This window comes from Perna viridis, chromosome 4 (assembly GCF_037379345.1).
Source record: "Perna viridis isolate PV_CMFRI_1.1 ecotype Kerala chromosome 4, ASM3737934v1, whole genome shotgun sequence".
NCBI classification, from domain to species: domain Eukaryota; kingdom Metazoa; phylum Mollusca; class Bivalvia; order Mytilida; family Mytilidae; genus Perna; species Perna viridis.
This window is the reverse complement of record NC_142448.1, coordinates 21,602,950-21,622,509: the sequence shown is the minus strand read 5'-3', so window position 1 is coordinate 21,622,509 and position 19,560 is coordinate 21,602,950. Positions and strand designations below refer to the sequence as shown.

General features: G+C 33.5%; 1 protein-coding gene across 2 annotated transcripts in view; it reads left to right on the top strand.

Moving 5' to 3' along the window:
* The window catches only part of LOC148619305 (uncharacterized), a 125,600-nt gene that overhangs the window by 9,116 nt on the left and 96,924 nt on the right, over positions 1–19,560 (top strand). For both annotated transcript variants that reach the window (XM_088579057.1, XM_088579056.1), the window contains exons 5-17: positions 131–355; positions 1,185–1,280; positions 3,054–3,187; positions 4,621–4,828; positions 5,096–5,247; positions 5,940–6,162; positions 6,887–7,065; positions 8,860–9,043; positions 10,119–10,304; positions 10,978–11,151; positions 12,360–12,542; positions 13,538–13,726; positions 14,106–14,228. In XM_088579057.1, the coding sequence (XP_088435183.1) occupies positions 131–355; positions 1,185–1,280; positions 3,054–3,187; positions 4,621–4,828; positions 5,096–5,247; positions 5,940–6,162; positions 6,887–7,065; positions 8,860–9,043; positions 10,119–10,304; positions 10,978–11,151; positions 12,360–12,542; positions 13,538–13,726; positions 14,106–14,228 (2,256 nt within the window). The remainder of the gene's footprint in view (positions 1–130; positions 356–1,184; positions 1,281–3,053; positions 3,188–4,620; positions 4,829–5,095; positions 5,248–5,939; positions 6,163–6,886; positions 7,066–8,859; positions 9,044–10,118; positions 10,305–10,977; positions 11,152–12,359; positions 12,543–13,537; positions 13,727–14,105; positions 14,229–19,560) is intronic.

The following is a 19,560-nucleotide window of genomic DNA, read 5'->3' as shown; positions in this document are numbered from 1 at the left end:
CTACAATTATTGATACATGTACCTGCATTTACCTGTGTTTAATGAAAATCTTAAATCTATCCTTAGTTATTGATGAGGAATATTAATATTGATGAGGAATAGTAGTATTGAGTTAGCTATTTATTTGTAGGTATGAATAGGATAGGAATTAAAGACACTGATCTTGAAGCTGCAAAATGGAATGATAAATTTCCTGATGCATCGCTGTATGAAGGTCATTGGGCAAACAATAACCCTGATGTAACACAAGGAGATTGTGTTTATCTACAGTTTAGAAATGATGAAAGCAAATGGCATCTAAGTGACTGTAATATTCGAATGGCCTATGTCTGTGAGAGGAACTCATGTCCTATGGGTAGGCTAATAATGGTGTCTCTTTAGGTTGATTAAAATGGTCTATGCACTTTTCCATCTGTCTGCCCATTGGTTTTTTTCTGTTTTAGATTAATGCTAATGGTTGCAGATTTGTGTGTCTGTGGCATTTTAATAGTAAAAACATAATATCATTGCTACTTATTCAATATTCTGTATCTTCTGTAATAACATAGACTAACATACCAATAGTTAAGACTTCATTTCTGGTGTATTAACAGGGGCTTCAATAATGTGGCTTCTTTTGCATACTCTGGTTGTACTTATCAGTGCTGGTTTTGGCTTTCTATATTAATATTTTTTTTTGGTTTTGAGTACTTCTAGCATGTAGTATGCTTTAGAATCTCTAACTTCCTATATATTTGGTTCTAATGCTGCTGATGAGAGGTTTCTCCTTGAAAACAGCAAATCAAAATGTGCAATACATTGTATTTATATGATTTGTATTTTTGCTTTTACATATATTTGAAAAGACAATGTAAACAAGTACTGTCTTAAAAAAAAGATAGCCGATGCAGTAAAAGTTTTCTTTTTATAATTTTCTACATTTCATTCAGGAAATAACACATGCCAAGCAATTTTAATTTCCGATGCAGTTTTTCAAATGCCACTAAGTTATCAGTATTTTGCCAATCAAGAAACAGAATTTAGATCAGGTGACTTGCGTTTCCATGGAAGAGCATCTTTAAGGTCAAATGGTGAAAAGTGAAACTATACCGACTGCGTATCCGACTGGAAAAAAGTAACCTTTTTTTAATGAATAATAAAGTAAAAAAGGGTATTTTCTTAGTTTACATGTTTAATTATTACAGGCAGTTTCTTCTGTAACAATGGTGCCTGTATCAGTGACCAGTGGAAATGCGACGGAGAAGATGATTGTGGAGATTTTTCTGATGAAAATGACTGTAGTAAGTTCAATAGGGAACTTCTTTCTCAAATTTTCTGACTAACGGTTTTCTTCAAATTTCCAATATCATGTTTTATTTGTACAGATATCATTTTTCGAACGAACCAAAAAGGACAAATTAATCTTATAAGAACTTGCAATGAATTCATGTAGCTTGCCATTGTCACTAATTTTAATCAAAGTATTTGATCAGTTGTGATTTACTCATTTTGTTTTGTGGGAGTTCATATGGCTAATGCTTTAGTTTTTTGTGTGACGTCTTGTTATCCTTATCTTCATTATTTTTGTGTAATCTATTTTATTCGGTTCGTTACATTGTGTATGTAGATCATCTCTGTTTCATGTGTTCAATCTTAAGGCAGGTTTTGGGATTTTGATGTATTAGAATCATCCCACTGCTGACACTTACATATTTTTTGGCTGATATTTTGATTTAGTAATTATCATTGTTACATTCATATTTAGGTAAACATATCTATGTGTTAACCTAGTTTCTACAAGTAAAATAAGCTACGAATTGCTTGTCAGAAATTATCATGAAGATTTCAATTATTATTATCATTTATTGCCATATAAGAACAACCAACAAATCTCAGTATGATCACACTTATTTGTTTACAGATAAATAATTTACAGTGCAAATACTCAATTATTGCTTCATCAAATATAAAGAATACTCAAGTAAAATGACTTTGCCTTTGACAAATGGAGCTCTTTGTACTCAAAGAACAACTTCGTTATAGGTGATGTCTCGCATATATGAGACGTCTTAGGACAAACGCTGCGCATCTGAGTTGAGTTGAAATAATCACTTCCAAATTACATACTGTAAACATATTAATTTTCGCGGTGTGCGAATTTTTGCTATTTTCGCAGTTGCTTGAAGAATGCAAAAAATAGTACCTGCGAAAATATATTCACTTACCAAGTCCTTTGACTGTTATAACCATGGTTTCCACAATGTTGAATAGAAACATCATTTTGTGTAAGGGTCATATCATTCAATGCAATCACGTATGAATTAATACTAAGACTATCATAAAAATGTATACGGTAAAAGCTTGTTGGTTATAATTTCTAAATTCATGTTCTTGTTTACATAATGATTTGTATCAATGGCCATAGAGTACCTGTCACATCAAAGAATAGAAATAAATAATGTGCAAACATTCTATTCACAAAAAGAACAAAGTGTAATTGTCTTACACACACTACAGGTAATCACTGATAAATGTTACCATTAAATACACACGCCGAGGAACGTCAATAAAATGTTTATCCGTAAACATGCAATTAAAGTGTCAAAAGTTTTCCTTAAAATTAGCTACGGCTTGTGCAATTAAGTGAGTTCTTTTCAGTTATAGATAAAAATATATACACTGTTAGATTAAAATGTCCATAGGCAACTAAATATGTGGACATGTCAATTTGTTAATGTATTAACGGCCGTCATTAATTTATTGAAATATTAACGGTAAAATAACTGATCAAAAGAGGAATCACACACTGCCAAGATTATTGAAAAATTTCATTTTCTTCAACCTTTAAAACTGCAAAAATTAATATCCGCGAACATGTTAACTTTTCAGAAACCTTGAAAATTAGCTGCCGCAAAAATACGTTTACAGTATATCATTACCAATTAATGTTACTTCAGATTGAACAATTTTGATCCATGTTACAGCACATCTACATGTATATGAAACTCCATCCCTATTAGTTATTTACCAATTTGACATCTTAATTTTTAACAATTGACATTTCTTTTATGTAGAAGACACCTGCAGAACAATGTTAACTGCTACTAGTGGAACAATAAAGTCTGATAACTATCCAGGTCTATATGAACCATCCTCAAATTGTCGCTGGACCATTATTGGTGATGAGGGTACTCATATACAGATAGAGGTAAGTTAATACATAATGTGTTTATGCTTTAATACATATGATCCCCTCCCCTACCTGTTTACGTCCATCCCATAAGCATTTGTGGGCTAAAAATTGATAGTACTAAATACATTGTAGGAATGATTTGAAATTTGATATAAAGCATCAGCATTATTGATTTGAAAGCTTATATTTTCTGTATAGTGGTGGAGGCATTCATGTCCTAATGATATACAGTATTTCTAATAGTATTTTTAATTAAATTTATGTAATTTGACTGAAGCAATTATATTCTGCTTCATTATATCTCCTGCAGACAAAGTTTGGGGGAGTATATAGGAATCTCCTTGTTTGTCTATCTGTCCCTCTGTCATCATTTCTTGTAAGCACAACTCCTCCTAAACGGCTCAAGGGATTATGAAGAAATTTTATAGAAAGGTTGGATATAATATGTAGATGCACATGAAGGAATATAATTTCTGTCATAGGACTCCTGAGGAGTATAATCTAAGTTAAGGGTTTTTCATGGTAAAACCTTGTAAGTGCACATCCTTCTAAGTCGCTCAAGAGATTTTTATTGGAAGGTTAGGTAATATTTGTTGATGTGCAGGAATATAATTACTGTTGGAGGACATCTAAGACTTCTGAAGATAATCCAAATTAAGAGTTTTATATGGTAAAACCTTGTAAGCGCAACTCCTCTTTAATCACTCAAGGGATTTTGATGTGATTTTTGTAGGAAGGTTGGGTATTGTATGTAGTTGTTCATGAAAGAGCATAATTACTTTTGGATGACCTGTAAAATCCAACAAGCATTTGACATTTAAGTACATTTTAAGCCAGGGTGGTATTCTCTTTGTGAGCTTGTTCACAGTATTTCTAGTTTTTACACTTTTATTTTTTGTTCACAACCCCAAAAAAATAGCAAATTTTCAAATTTATTTTCAAAATTTTTTGCAATATTGTGTCCAAATGAGTTGTTGTGTCCATAATGAACTGGAAGTCCTTATGTTTAGTGTGTCGAAAAAACACTTGCCTCAAGTGAGCAGAGTTCCTTTGGCTGTGGTTGTATCAAGCTGTGCTCAGCAAAGCTTTTTATTTTTTTTTGTCAAATAAAATCAGCTTTATTATGATTTTATCTGGATAATAAACTACTTGTAGTATGCTAGTGGTTTGGGGAAATATCCAGAAGACATCTACCAAAACATGTATACGAACCCAATTATGATGCTGTTCACATAATTTTTTTAACTATTCTATATTAAAAAATCTGTAAACAATATTTGTCAGCCTTGTTATTGTAACTACCTTCTCTGAAGTTATATTCTATTATGGATTTAGGTTATATGCTGGTGCATTTTTTACATTACAAAATGCCCATTCTAATAGCAAGTGTTTGAGTGCATGTTCAATGTTTCAATTGCATTTTTCTGAATGGACCTTTATTGTTGTAGATAACTAACATGGACACAGAGGAAGATGTAGACTATATACAGATTCTAGTTGGTGGTAAGACTGAGACTACTGCCTATACTGTTGCTACACTATCAGGCCAGTCATCTGAAAAACAACAGTATAAGAGTCATAACAACTTCCTTATAATCAAGTTTGTTAGTGATCCTAGGTACCAGAAGACTGGATTTACATTAACATATAATATTGGTAAATATGATAGTGTATTATAATTCTTAAAAGCTAACCATACTTTTCATATATTTTGCCATGAAATATGCATTGACCTTGCTGGTTCATTTTTTGCATCCTTATTCATTAACACAGTACAGATGTTCTGATACTTTAAAATTGTGTATTTGTTGGCCTCGCTGTATACATTCTATGAGAAATCTATGATTGAGCTATATCTGATAATGTCCATGCACAGTTTCTTCATCATCCATCATTTACAATATAATATGGTTTGTTTTGTAGTACCTGACACAGCTCCATATACGATTAATTTGTCGGCTGGAAATGATCCTGTTGTTTTGACACCCCCAAACTTTCCTTCAGCTTACCAAGGATTACGTGACTATACCTGGCTAATAACTGCAGAGTCAAAACGTAAAATTGTCACTATAGAGGTAATACAAACACTGATAATCTTTAATTTTAAAGTTGTTTGGGCTATACAGAAATGAAACCAAATACAAATAGTTAAATCTTAGGTTTTAGGGGTGGTTTTCCTACCAGTTTCACCAAAGCAAAATATAGATATGCACTTTGTAAGTTTGTCCATTAGTTCATTAGTCACAAACAAGTTTTCCAAACTTGTGGTAATGGCAACAGTCGGTTGATCTGTTCATCTGTCTGTAAGATCTTGTTGCATGTAAGTGTCTATTATTGAGTAACAGATTTAGTTTATGCTTCATTATACTTATCTCAGACAACATTTTTAGACTTAGACTTGGTAAATTAAAAAAAAAAACTATACTTGCAAAATTTAACCAGTGGTTGGTATATGAGTATATCATGATGGGATTACAAAAGTATATTTTTCATTTTGGTCTGATATTTGTCAACAAAAAATTAAAGGCCTTGGATATATTGTACATTCAGAATCTAGTTATCATATTCTTTTTAGCTCATAGGAGTTTTGGTGGTGTCTTGATAACCATGATGAATCCGTACAATGATTTACTGATTGTACAGCAGGTTACATAAAACAGAATATTGACATTCAGTCATCTGAATGCAAGTTACATAAAATCTTATGAAAAAAAATGATGATGTTCTCCCTAAGAGAGAGTGTATTGTAAATGTGCCTTTATTACAGAGACTTTCTATAGACCTACACTTTGGAGACATAATCCAACTTCAGGATGGAAGCTCAGCCACAGCACCAGTTCTGTTTACTTATGCTTCTTATCATAATGATGATGCCATAAAGACAGCCACGGGACCCCAGTTTGTTTCTTCTACTGGGAACCAGTTGTTCATTCTTTTAAAAGCGAGGGCTGTTACAAAGAGAACTGGATTTAAGTTCAGATATTGGCAAGGTACATTACACATACAAATGTTCATCTTTCAGTGAAATATGTTTCTTTTTTACCATAGCAGATTACACCAGATTTATTTTATATTGAAGTCAAGTGTATACAAATGTCTTGCTTGTCTTTTTCATGCAAATGTAATTTTGAAAAGAACCAATATTATTGTACCTTTCAGATACAATTTTTGCAGGTGTTACTAATTGAATTCAACTTTACACTATTCATTCAATAGTTGGACACTAAAGACTGTACCTTGTTCACTGAAATACCCTTAACTCTATGTTTTGATGACACTTTGGTTGTCTCAGGGTATTGTGCTTATCACAAGGGCAGTAGGATGTGGATTCAATTCCTGAATGAATCACACCAAAGACTTTAAAATAGCTAGTCACTGCTTCTTTTCCCAGCGCATGAAATGTAGGGGATGGAGAGATGACTAGTCCTAGTTGGGTGACGTGCCAACCTGTGGGATGTTGCTTTTTTGATCTACCACATAAAAGAACTGGCTCCACCTGTCAAACTTGTACAAAGCAGGGTATGTTTGATTTGTCAAACATTCTTGTCCTGAAATGCATGAAATTAGTGCCTAAGACGTTGAACCACAGTCAGTCATTCAAGCAATATTATTATGACTGAAATCCTACAAGTCACTATCTTTCCCTTCAATCCTTATTGAATTTGAAAGTATGCATATGATTATTCCTCTGTTTTTTATCTTCATATATTTCAGGCTGTGATGTGAAATTGACATCAGTGACAGGTGAAATATTCTCACCTGGATACAGTGGTGCAATAAATTATGCAAATTACCAGACATGTACTTGGATGTTGAATGTCACTAATGAAAGGGGCATAACTCTGTTCTTCAGCTGGAACAGTAAGCTACAGTCAGACCGAGATTTTCTCAAGGTTGGCATATAATCCATGAAGCAACAGAGGGGCATCAGCTGGTCCTTGCATCTGTCTGTCAGTTTATTTGACACTTCATTCATTATGTCTTGTGGCACATCTTCTCTAAACACACTTTTCAAATACCTTCCATATTTAGTAGCACATATTGTACATACTATACCTTTAAATTGATTGTACAGTATGTGTAGTAGGGCTTATTTTATATACTTTGAACATTTTAAGTAGTTCTCAGTGATATACTTTGTGGATGCATCTCCTCTGAAACCATGTGACAAATTTCTTCCACATTTAGTAGGGTGTTATGAACTTAAGAAACCCATGCTTTTCTGCCTTTTTGATTAAAGATATTTTTGTAAAAAAAAATTTCTGATAAACACAAGTCTTCTGAAACTGCTTTACACATTACATTTTGGTGGAAAGAACTGTATGAAGTGTATGATACATCAGTTTCACAAAGTTTTGTAGGAGTTTTAACTGTTTTTGACATTTATCAACAGTAGAAGACGTTGTGGATGCATCTTCTTTGAAACTGCCTGATGATTTGCTTCTATTTTTTGTAGAATGTATTTTTATGAAGTAAACTACACCACCATTTTGATAAAAACAAATTTTGTAGGAATTTTCTACTTACTCATTATTAAAATTCAGCAATAGGGGACATATAACTACAAGAAGCAGTTTTATTTCACCAAATGTCTCTAACAATTTAAAATTGATTTGAAGAACTAGATATAATTGCTCATTACTGTTTTATCTTTAGTCATCTTTACTTAATGATAAAACATTAACCTAACTACCTATCCTCTTTGTTCCTAATGGAGCATAAGGCAAGGCACAAATCTCTCCATTTTGGTTAGTCTCTGGCAGCCTCTTCTGCTGCCTTCCAAATCTGCCACCCCATCTTGTTCTTCTCTATGTGTCGTTAGTTTTTTTCTATTTTTTTCCTTCTGGTGCCCATGTTAATGCTATCTTTGTGTCATCATCATTTTCTTTCTGTAAAATGTGTCTTATGTAGCACTGACTTCTCGATTTGATGTTATCCTCCATTGACTGGGTACTCATTCTCTCATGAAAATGCCTGTTGCTGATCTTGTTGGGCCAAAGTACTTTCAGTATCCTACACAGACATCTGTTCTGGAATGCCTTGTACTTCTTGATGTCAGTCACAATCTTCCTCAAGCACTCAGATCTGTACACCAATACCGACTTTACATTGCTTTTAAAGATCTTTATCTGGTTATATATGCTGTATATGTTTCCAAACCTGACTTATGGCAAGGAAAGCATTTCTAGCCTTCTGTAGCCTGGTTTTGATGTCATCAGAAGCTCCTCCTTCCTTTGTAATTATTAATTTGATTACAAAGTATCATATTTCATTGTGATATATATTTGTTTTGGTGGAAAACATTTCTGTCTGTCTGCCTGTCTGTCGATCCATCACACATTATGTCAGAGCAATTCTGTTTAAAGTGATAGTAAAGTAGTATGGACACCATTTGTAGTTATGCATATTGCCATGAAATTTAGTGAGAAATGAGGATCTTTGAACTTCCTTAAGTGTACTACTGAAGCAGAATGTCAGTACAACTACTCTGAAACTATTAGAGATTTAATGAAACTTTTAAGGAAGTATGGGTATGATATGTTTTGATGAATTCAGGTAAGTCTTTTGCTCATTTTGTTAATAATTTTTTTTAAACTCACGAGATATGTGATTTTCCACACTTTTGATACTTGCACTTACTTATGATACTTTGTAAAAATATAAAACCATCCATTTATTATTTTTAGATCTACACAGAAACGACTGATACAAATGAAACTAAAGCTATACATACCGGTGTTAGTGTAGCTTCTTCTTTCTTCTGGGATGTCAGAAATACTGGTGTTCACTCATCTAATGGTCAGATGTTCATAAAACTTGTAACTGATGCTGTGGTTAGTGATAGGGGATTTTATGGAGTTTACTCTGTAGGTAAGTTTGAATACCTCGTAGGCCTATAAAGTATTATCTCTAAAAAAATTCTACAATCAGATAATTGTTAGAAAACATGGACCAAGGTGTGCTATTTTCTGCAATTACTATAATGTACAATGGCTTAAATGAAAGTGTTACTAACCGTTACTTGTATTCCAGAATGGCATATGTCATACTGGCACATAAAAAATGTTTTTTATCCGAGCATCATTGCTAATCTGTATATCATAGACTTAAATGTACAGTAACATATTGAATGGAAAGTAAAATATGATAGATTGATTGATTGTTTGTTTGGGTTAAATGCCCAAGCAGCAATATTTCAGCTACAATCAGGCGATGAACATGAAATGGATGATAAAATGAACATGAAATGATGATAAAATGGGATGGGACGCAAGGATTATAGGGTTGACAAATTTTGATTGCCACTGGAAATAGGAGAGGTGGGTAGAGTCAGGCAATTTAGCCTTCTGTGGCAAAGCCAAATAGTTCCTTCTTTGATTGAATACTACAGCAGGGTTCTTTAAAGTGTGAGGAACGTAGTATCTTTATCAACACGTTGCACCACTATGGTTTGCGGTCGGATTTTTCTTTTATGGTCTGACAGCCCCTGACAGTAGGCTGAGTGCCCTGACCCCCGTCCAGGGTTTTGAGCACAATTTAGTCGCCTTTTTGTGACAAGCTTAGCACTGCTGTGGGTCTATTCTTTTGACACCTGGACCTGCACATGGCATAAAATACAAGAAAAGTGTTATTTAGATCGTGATTTATTTTGAATTTTAGAAAATGAATAGCAAAATTTATCTTACATTGTCAATAGTACAGATAATAGATAACATTAAAAGCAAATTTCACTTATACCCCTTCCTCATCCACAGATTGGAGGTATTGAAAAAACTTATTTTCCAAAGTCAAGCTTCCAAAATGGTTCCTTAATAAGATATTTTGTTTCAATGGTTACTGTTAGACTTCCTACAAGTCATCGTCAAATATATTAATCTCTCAAAATCCTATCACTACAATTGTATGTATTTTGTTAGTACTGGTAGTTTGTTCTCTTTTGGTTTAGATTGTCCTGACCCTAAATTTAACAACCACACTATTATAACTGGTTCCCAGAAATGGAGATACCGTGACAGTATAACAGTATCTTGTGAGCAAGGATATTCTATGTTGCCAGACAGAGTTCCAGTTTATTTCCATTTAAAATGTGAATTAGGTGGAAAATGGGATAAAATTATTCCACAGTGTCAGCGTAAGTTTTCTTCTATATTTTAGTGTAAGTTTTTATTCCACACTGTTAGCTTAAGTTTTTTATCATTATCTTATTTTGTAAACACTTCAGGTCCAATATTAGATGTAATTCAAAAGGTGCATCAGACTTAAAATAAGACTTAAAATAAATAGAAAGAAAATGTTTATTTTACTAATACATACTAAATATTACCATGCCATATCAACTTGAGTCCCTTATCTCACCCCAATGGCCACCACCCCTTAGGTCAAGGGTTAATACAGTATGTGATACCGATTTAAACATGTCATGTTCATTATATCATATTCTTTAACAATACTTCAAGTGTGTTCCAAATAGAGTGTACGTGATATAGGATATGTGATATAGTCTTAGATGTATGATACAGGGTATGTGATATAGTCTTAGATGTGTGATACAGGGTATGTGATATAGTTTTAAATGTGTGATATAGGGTATGTGATATAGGGTATGCAATATTGGCATAGGAGTTTAAACAATAACCTATAATGCATATACAAAAAAAAAAAACATTTTTATCTAAATAAACAATATACGATTATTTTGAAACCAGCATGTCTGAGGTAACATAAATTTCAGTAAAAATTACATACTGAGTGTAAGTTGATTGTGAGATTCCCAGTGCTGCACACTACAACTATCTGTGTCTTAGGTGTGTATTGTGGCTTCCCTCCACCTCTTGACAATGGGTACTATGTGAATTCAACTGGTGTGGAATTTGAAAGCCAGGTGTATTTTGACTGTTACCCAGGATACTACATGGTTGGGGATCCAGTTATTACATGCCAATCCAATGTGCAGTGGTCAAAAATGCCAAGATGTTTAGGTCAGTAGCGTACACCTATAATATTATATTTATTTAGTTTTTTTTTTCTGTATTGTCAATGGTTGATTGCTACCTCAGCAATAAGTATAAGATCACTAATCAATAGTTGTTCAATCATTAATTAATTGGTAATTGATCACTGATAGGTATGTATGCATGGATAAAACTTTTCAAGGAGTTTGATTGTAAGTGTTCAATAAGAGAAAGTAATCAATCAATGAGTGTTTGAAATGTTGATTGATTACTGATAATACTTCCAGGTTAGAGGGAAGGCTGTGCACTCACAAACATGTTTAACCCCGCCATATACTTTATGTGTCTGTCCCAAGGCAGAGACCTGTAGTCCATTGTTTATCGTTGTTTTTTTTAATGTTTATTGTTATTTGTTTTACTTTTTCTTTCAATATATTAGGTTGATCTTCTTTTATGAATTATTTCATTTCATTGATTTTTTGGGCCTTTTACAGTTTGCTTTATGGTATGGGTTTTGTCCATCATTGAAGACTGTGTGGGTACATGTAGAAGTTAAATTGTTCGTTGCTTGGTTTTGATGGATGACTGTCTTCTTGACAACCATATCACATCTCTTATTTTTGTATGGTTGATACGAACTTATCACTTATGAACTCCTTTTCATAAGTAATGTTGTACTGTTGTGTCCAAAAATATAAAAAAAACTCAATGGTTTTTATTATTTTCCAGAACCAAATACATCAAGGTTGTATTTCATTTTTATGAAAAGCATTTTTTATGCTTGGTATGGGAGCTATTTTTCATTATTGGAGTTTGATATGATTGACTTACATTATTTTTTACTGTATATATGAACCAGGAAGGTATATAATTGTTTTTGGAAATCATTACTAGTTGTTGAGCTCTCAAAAATGGAAAGTGTTAAAATGTTACGATATGATGTTACAATGCTATTTTTTTTAATATGACATCATAACTTAGGATCATTTATACACTTGTGACTTTTTGTAAACTTGATCACTATATTATATTTTCTTGTAAGTCCATTATTATGTTATAAGTAACACCCACTCATTTCTTCAATCATTTAGAAAATCCCTCAATTCTGTAAGCATAATTTTTTCCACCATTTTCTTGGTCGATGCAGTGCCCTTAGATCATGAATATTCTGTTGCTCATTCTAATCATGGTCTCTTTGTTTTTACTTGCTACATGCTTTAAAACATGTGTTACAGATGCTGTTTGTCCCACACCCACTGATGTAGTCAATGCCAAGATTTCCGTAGTGGAAGGAGACAGGACATCATTTGGTTCCATCATAAAATATGAATGTAACCCTGGATACGAACTTGTTGGAATACCACTTTTGTTTTGCAAGGGACATAACTCATGGTCATCAGTACCTCCAAGTTGTAAAAGTATAAATACCTTAGTTTGTGTAATTAAAAATGAAAATGGACTGATGATAGCTTTTCCTTTCAGATAAAAAGTTGAATTGTTTCAGTCAGTGAAACATTTAGAAAAGTTCTTTAGATATGTTGATTATCTCTTACTGTCTTTTTTTCTATGATTTAACTAACATATGTGTAGCTTGGACTTGGGAACATTTTTGTATGCCTGTCATTTTGAAGGCCTATAAAGGCACTTATTCATTGATTGATAAAAAAAATTGTCCTTTCACACAAGGTTTGGTAACCTAAAAAAGGGCATTTAAATAACTATTGGGAGCAGTAATGGTGGTGATCTTTCATTATTATAATCACTCAAAACAGTTTGAGTGACATAGGTATCACTATGTCTGTCCATCAATTCATTTGTCCATAAATCTTGTATGCACAGTTCCTCATAAACTCTTCATTGTATATTGATCAAATCTTATTTGGAAGTTGGGCATTATATGTAGATGGACCTAAAAGAAAAAAAAACATTTTGTCAAACATCTGCAAAGGGACTTACTCCAACTTTGGGGTTTTAACCAGGGATGATTTTGAACTTTTTCAAATGGGTCCCCCATCAGTTCATTTGGGAATTTTCCCTCAGAACTGGGAATTTCAATTAATGTTAAGTTAAAAAAAAAGTACACCATGAAGTAACATTGGCAGCATATGTAGATGTACAATGAAGTTAGATGGCTGAGGGAGTTACTACAATATCAGGATTTAATGTTATCACTCTAGAAGCTCAATACCTATTAAACTGAGTAATTGATTTGATGAAATTTCTAAGAAAGGTTAGACAGTTAATGTAGAGATGCACTAAGGAGGATAATTATTGTAGGAGTACTACAAGGGAAAATTATCCAACTTAAGGGTGTAACAGTTTTAATCTGCAGGGTATTCTTTTTGTGTGCTTGCTTATATTTTTAATATTGAAAAAATTTTACAGTATTATATTTTACTATTTATTATTATAGAATTATCATGTTTTGTACCTGAAATCAACAATGGAAAGTTAACGAATGGTGGAAAAGATGTTACTAATCAGCTGGTCACATTTGAAGGCCAAGTGTCTGTTCTCTGTGATGAAGGGTATGAACAGAAGAGTGTTAACAAACCTTTGTGTAACTCCAGTCTAACATTTGATAAGATCAATCCTTGTGAAAGTAAGTTACTATATCATTTTTTGCATCAATTGCTTTGCATCAGTTTGTGAAAGTAAGTTATTGTATCATTTTTTGCATCTGTTAAGGCCATGTGAGCTACTACCATCTCTTGGTGTCTGTCGACATCATTGTTAACAATTTTTGAACTCTTCTTTTCTGACTATACTTAACCAATTGGATCCAAAATTAGTATATTACTAAAAATAGAACATAGGGGTCAGACAGTAGTTCTCTCAAACATGTAAAGAACTAAATCAGCTCATATAGGGCAAGGACAATAACTGATATTAAATTTCCAAGACATGGTAGAGGAGTATTTTGATATGCCAGAGCTGGAATTAGGATTATGATATACAGATATGTTGTAATATTATTTTAGACATTGATGAGTGTGCTGCAGGTACATCAGGATGTGTGCACGATTGTCATGACAACAATGGAAGCTACACATGTGCCTGTAACAATGGATACATTCTGAATAAGGATGGAAAATCATGTGATGGTGAGTTACTATGACAGCTTTTACCAGTGTTCACTTAATCTTAGGCAGATATAATCTGTAAAAGAACAAAGTTATAATCTAGAGAGTCCTTATTGAAAAATAGGTCACTAAGTTGTTAGTTTATTTTTCATTGACTATAGCTGAAGTGTTATTTGACTAATTTATTATGTAGATAAAAAAAAAATAATAGTCTTGTTTCCTGCTACCAGCAAGAAAAACATAGGGTAAGTAGGTAGGAAAATAGTTATATTTTTCAAAAACATTTTACGTTGAATTAATGGGGAAACAATCTAGACTTTAACAGGACTTGAGCCAAAATGGCCATAAAATGTTCAAGGTAGGCACAAAAATTAGGCTAGATAGGTATCTGAATCTATGGGGTTGTAATATGGCTAGTACTTCACGAAGACGTGTTCTATTCAACTTGTATTTTTAAAATGCCAAGAGTGTATACAAGACAACATTACTTAACAATCACGCTGCATAAACAATGGTAATGTAGTTATGTTAATAACGTCAGGTAATTGATCTCATTGTGGCAAATCTTCGATACTGCAGGTACAAAAATTGAAATGAAATGAAAATAGAAATAAGTTACAATGTGGAGTAGATAATTATCGTTTAAAGTCCATAATTCTGTGAAATTTAGAAAATCCCTACATTATCCAATTATCGTTAATTTAATGTCACTAATGATTACATATGGGTTCATCCATGAATCTTTTCTTTTGCACGACCATTGACATCCGTTTGGTGGGAAAATTTTCTTTGGGTTATCGTTTACTTCAGTAGGATAAAGTTTTGTGATCGCATGATCATTGACATCCGTTTGGTGGATAAAGTTCTGTGATCGGTCGATTAGTCGTTCCGTATTTAGTTCATAAATTCATAGCTCAAACTACTTCATATTTTCCTTTGATGAATTCTCCTATTATAGCTAGTTTCCACGATATTCTCGGCCACTCCTTGTCAATAAGTATCTCCTACTTTAACATATTTTTTCTTGGCGGATGCAGTATGATCTTCCTTCAATGAGGTTAGATATTCCTTTTTACAACACAACCAGAAGTGTTCCAGAATATGCTGTTGCGTGTGGAAACGTTGATTGAAACTATGATGTGTTATGTTTTAACAGTTTTTAAAATTGTCCATGTTCTCATGTGTGTTTGGTGAAGTAGTCGAACTTTACCCTTGAAGGAAGTGTGATGGTGTCAACGATTCTGAATCATTTAAATTTGTTTTAACGTACTTAATTGGTCTATCATTTTGTTTTGCCTTGATTTCTGTAATGATTGTTTGTAGTTGTTCAGTGTCTATACAATTTGCAACTAACACTTTCCAAGACATGTTTTTGGGAGACTGACTAAACGTTCCCACATTTTGCCATTCCATGGCACACTACGCGGAATAAATTTCCATTCAGTTCTGTAGTGTCCTAGTTTCTCCTGTATGACTCTTGGTTAACAGTTGGATCTTTCATGCAGAAGGCACAAATGTTGAAGCATTGTCTCGGAAGTGACTTGCGACTGGAAAATCGTCTAAACGCTTGAATGAATGACTTTTCACCAAGATTCATGATGATTTCTAAGTGGATAGCTCTAGAAGAAGCACAGGTGCAAAGGGATATGCACCTTTTAGCCGTTGTATTGTCAATGTTTTCAGCATAAAGCATTCCCTCAAAGTTCACTCCTGTGATTGTGAATGGTACTGGTTCTTGCAAACGATCGCTAAGAAGAGGCGGTGATTCTGGTTGTTGGTAAGCACATCCTGGTACTTTCTGACAAGGAACATAATTACGTAAAGCAACTTTCACTTGCTGGCATATTCTATGATTCCAATATTTCTGGCATAGTTGAGTGGCTGTATCATTTACTCCTAAGTGCATTTGGTCAGTATGCGCATTCATGATGATTTTAAGTTGTAAAATTGTGTGTGATGATGGCAATAATATTGGAATCTGTTTCTTTGCTCACGGGCACATTTTGAATTTTAGTTTTATATCTGAGAATGTCTCATTTGTCTAAGTTCACATTCAGTTGTCAGACATTGGCGGGTTTTATTTCTTTTTGCAATATTGAATTGTGTCTCAATATTCTTCCTCCTGAGAAATCTGTATCCATTGAAACATGACATTGTTTATTTCCTTTACAGATAAGTACTTTGAGTCTCTTTCATTACATTTAGATCTACAGATGTTTTTGAATCTCATAACATATGCTGATACTTGCAAAAGTCTCTTTAATGAACTGTGGTTTTGAATTTTCATAATCTTGTGGATTCCTATTTCTTCCATTTTTGAAGTTGTAAGTATTATATGATTCGTGATCATATTGTTTAAAGATTCATCAACTGTCCCATGCTGATTTCAGTCCCAGTTTGACCAATTTAAAGGATATGTGGTCCATGTTGGTCCTGTAAACCATAAATCATTGTTTACTAATTTCATACTTGCAGTTCCTCATGTCAATAGATCTGAATTTATGCCCGTTAGGCAATCTCTCAATAACTGATTCGGAGCGGTTTCTAATAATTCGCTTGTTCTATTTGTTATGAATATATTTAGCAGTTGAATTGATGTAATCCATCTCAGTATGATCTGGCTGTCGGCCCAGAAATTTACCTCTGTCTGTTTGTGTAAATTCAAGTTTTCAATCAAGTGTAGTCTTCCTCCTAATACTGCTCCCATTAACTGAAGCTTCGGCAATGTAATCCGTTTTGACGGGGCAACTCAATTTGTTCCCCTGCTATTAAGTATGCACATGTAACATAAACACTTTGATTTGCATCACTGAAGTTTGAAGACTATAATTATCAAGACAATTACTTTCTTTTTATCAATTGTGAAATATATATCTCTGTTATTCAGTGTCTAGGGCTGTTTTACACTCTTTGACAATTTCACACCATTTGACATGATATGATCTGGTAAGGTTGGTCCCACTCCAGTTTCTGTTCCCAGTTAGATTGCATCAAAATCTTATTTCTGACTGTTACTGGACTCAAAATTCGCAAAGAATCATATACGCTAGATGATTGTTTTAGAATCTTTCGTTTGGTATAAATGCTGTTCTCGTTGAATCAGATGTTTTTTTGAAACATAATTTTGTCTATGTCATCCCATCGGAGTCCAAGAATTTTCAGTTTCATCTTTGTCAAAAAAATCTGGTTACATCTCTATCTTCTTCATGTAGATTGACATTCAAGAAACCTTTTTCTATTTTGGTAGACACTGTCTAAGGATTTACTCTAGATCTAGCAATTATTCTGGTCAAATTGTTCAACATAGGCAGCACTGACATGAGACAGTCATTTAGGCTTGGTTTCACTGATGATTCTTGACAACTACAATTATACATAATGCATATTGGTGTGGTTAAAGAGTCTTTTTTCGCTGTATGGTGTTGGATGTATTGAACTTGCGATTGTGTTTCAGTTGTGTTGACTTTTTCAGTGAGTCTGAGCTTCTCTTGATCAGAGAAAATATCTCCATAGATGCATAACATATTCCAGTCCTTGCTTAGGCGATCAATTACATTCAAATTTCTCTGTTTTGTAATACCATAGTTTGTGGGCAATGTTTCAAAATCTTCTTTCCATGGCAATTTAGCTGTATATTATGACAGATTTGTCTTCATACTCTTTGTAGAAATCTTTTGTTTCTGTGTTTTTGTCTTCATCGGCTGGCTTAACTCCCATTGATTCTCTTTCCCAAAATTGGTCAAGTTTGTATTCCACATCTTTGTGCTGAATTAACAGATTTAACATTGATGTTGAAGTTGTATTCCCGGTTGTAGATAATTTGTGCACTAGTCCACGGAGTAAATATCCCAACTTTGATTTCATGGCAGTTGGTCCTTTTCGGTGAACTGCATGATCTTGTGCAATGTCCCAATAGTATCATTGAAATGTGGAATTTGTGGTTGTTGCATATGGGATAGGCTAGTTTCAATTCTCTCAAATAAGATAGTGTTGAAGCTTTGAAATTGATGGTTGCAGCAATTGCGAGAAAAGCCAATACTTTTATGGGAATTCTCTTACCTGTGTTTCTGTCTCCAAGTCAACTATTGGGGTATCTAAATTACGAGCTTTTCTACTTGTATCTCTAAACGAAGCTAGGCTGATATAAGTGGTTGCACTTGGTCTCAATTGTAACTGTGTAGCTAATTCTTGAGTTACAAATGTTTTCTGTGAGACTTCATCATGTATATATTAGCAGATGCAGATAGACCTCCTGACCACAAAGGCGCAGTAGCTGTTTTCAAAAGTTTGTCGGTTCTTGAGTGCATTGATGAGTACAATGTTGTTGTAGGCTGATTGTTTTCTGTGCTATTTACGATACAAACAGTCAATATATTGGCTGAGCTTCTTTCTCCTTGATTCATGGTTCCAGTTTGTCCTTCTTTTTTACATAAACTAGTGTGGTGTTTCCTGTTACATGTATGACACAAATACTTGGATGTGCACTCCAAAACTTTGTGATTCCTAAAACAGTTGTAGCGAAGTTTTTCTGTTTAATTATGACGTAGCAGTTTTCACTTGTAACAACCATTTTACAGTTTGATGCAGAGTGATACTCATTGCAAAATATGCATGACTTGAGTTTATTGTGTTTAGCCTTGTAACATCCATTTGGATTTCTTTTGTTGTTTGAATTGGCTAATATAGAACATAATGCAGTTGGTGTGACATTTTCATATTTATGCCTTGAATATTGGTTCCCATTTTATCTAAAAAATGCCTTAGACTTGTAGGCGACAGTGAGGGTGTTAAAAGCTCTTATAAAGTTTTCATTTATGCATAAATGATTTGTTGTTCTTGCCCAAAACACTCCTTCAGTAGATTTATGGCTTGGTTGTAGTTTGTGTTTGTGAATGAAAGTCTGGTAATGCACTTTTCTGCTTTGTGTGTTACATGTGATTTCAAGTAATTGATTTTTTGGATGTTGGTTAATGATGGCTTGGTTTGTACCTTAGTTTCAAATGATTCCCAAAGTGGTTGCCATTCTGTTATGTATCCAGAAAATGATGTAGTTCTAACTTGGGTAATCTTTGGTAAAAGTTGGACGGTTGTGATGTATGGGCTCTTGACAGGATTTTGGGAAAATTTGTGTTATATGAAGGATGATCTACATCAGAATTCTGGTGATTCTGATTAGAGTTCAATGCTTGGCTTGTTCTTGGTATGAAATTCTAGTAGAGTTACGACTTACCAATTGTTATTGACTAACTGTAGAATCTTTTAACATGTCCTTGTATGTCTGTATACAGAATTTCCTGTTCAGTTTTACTTGGTTCCATCAAATCCACTATTTGATTGTCCAAATTCTGTAAGA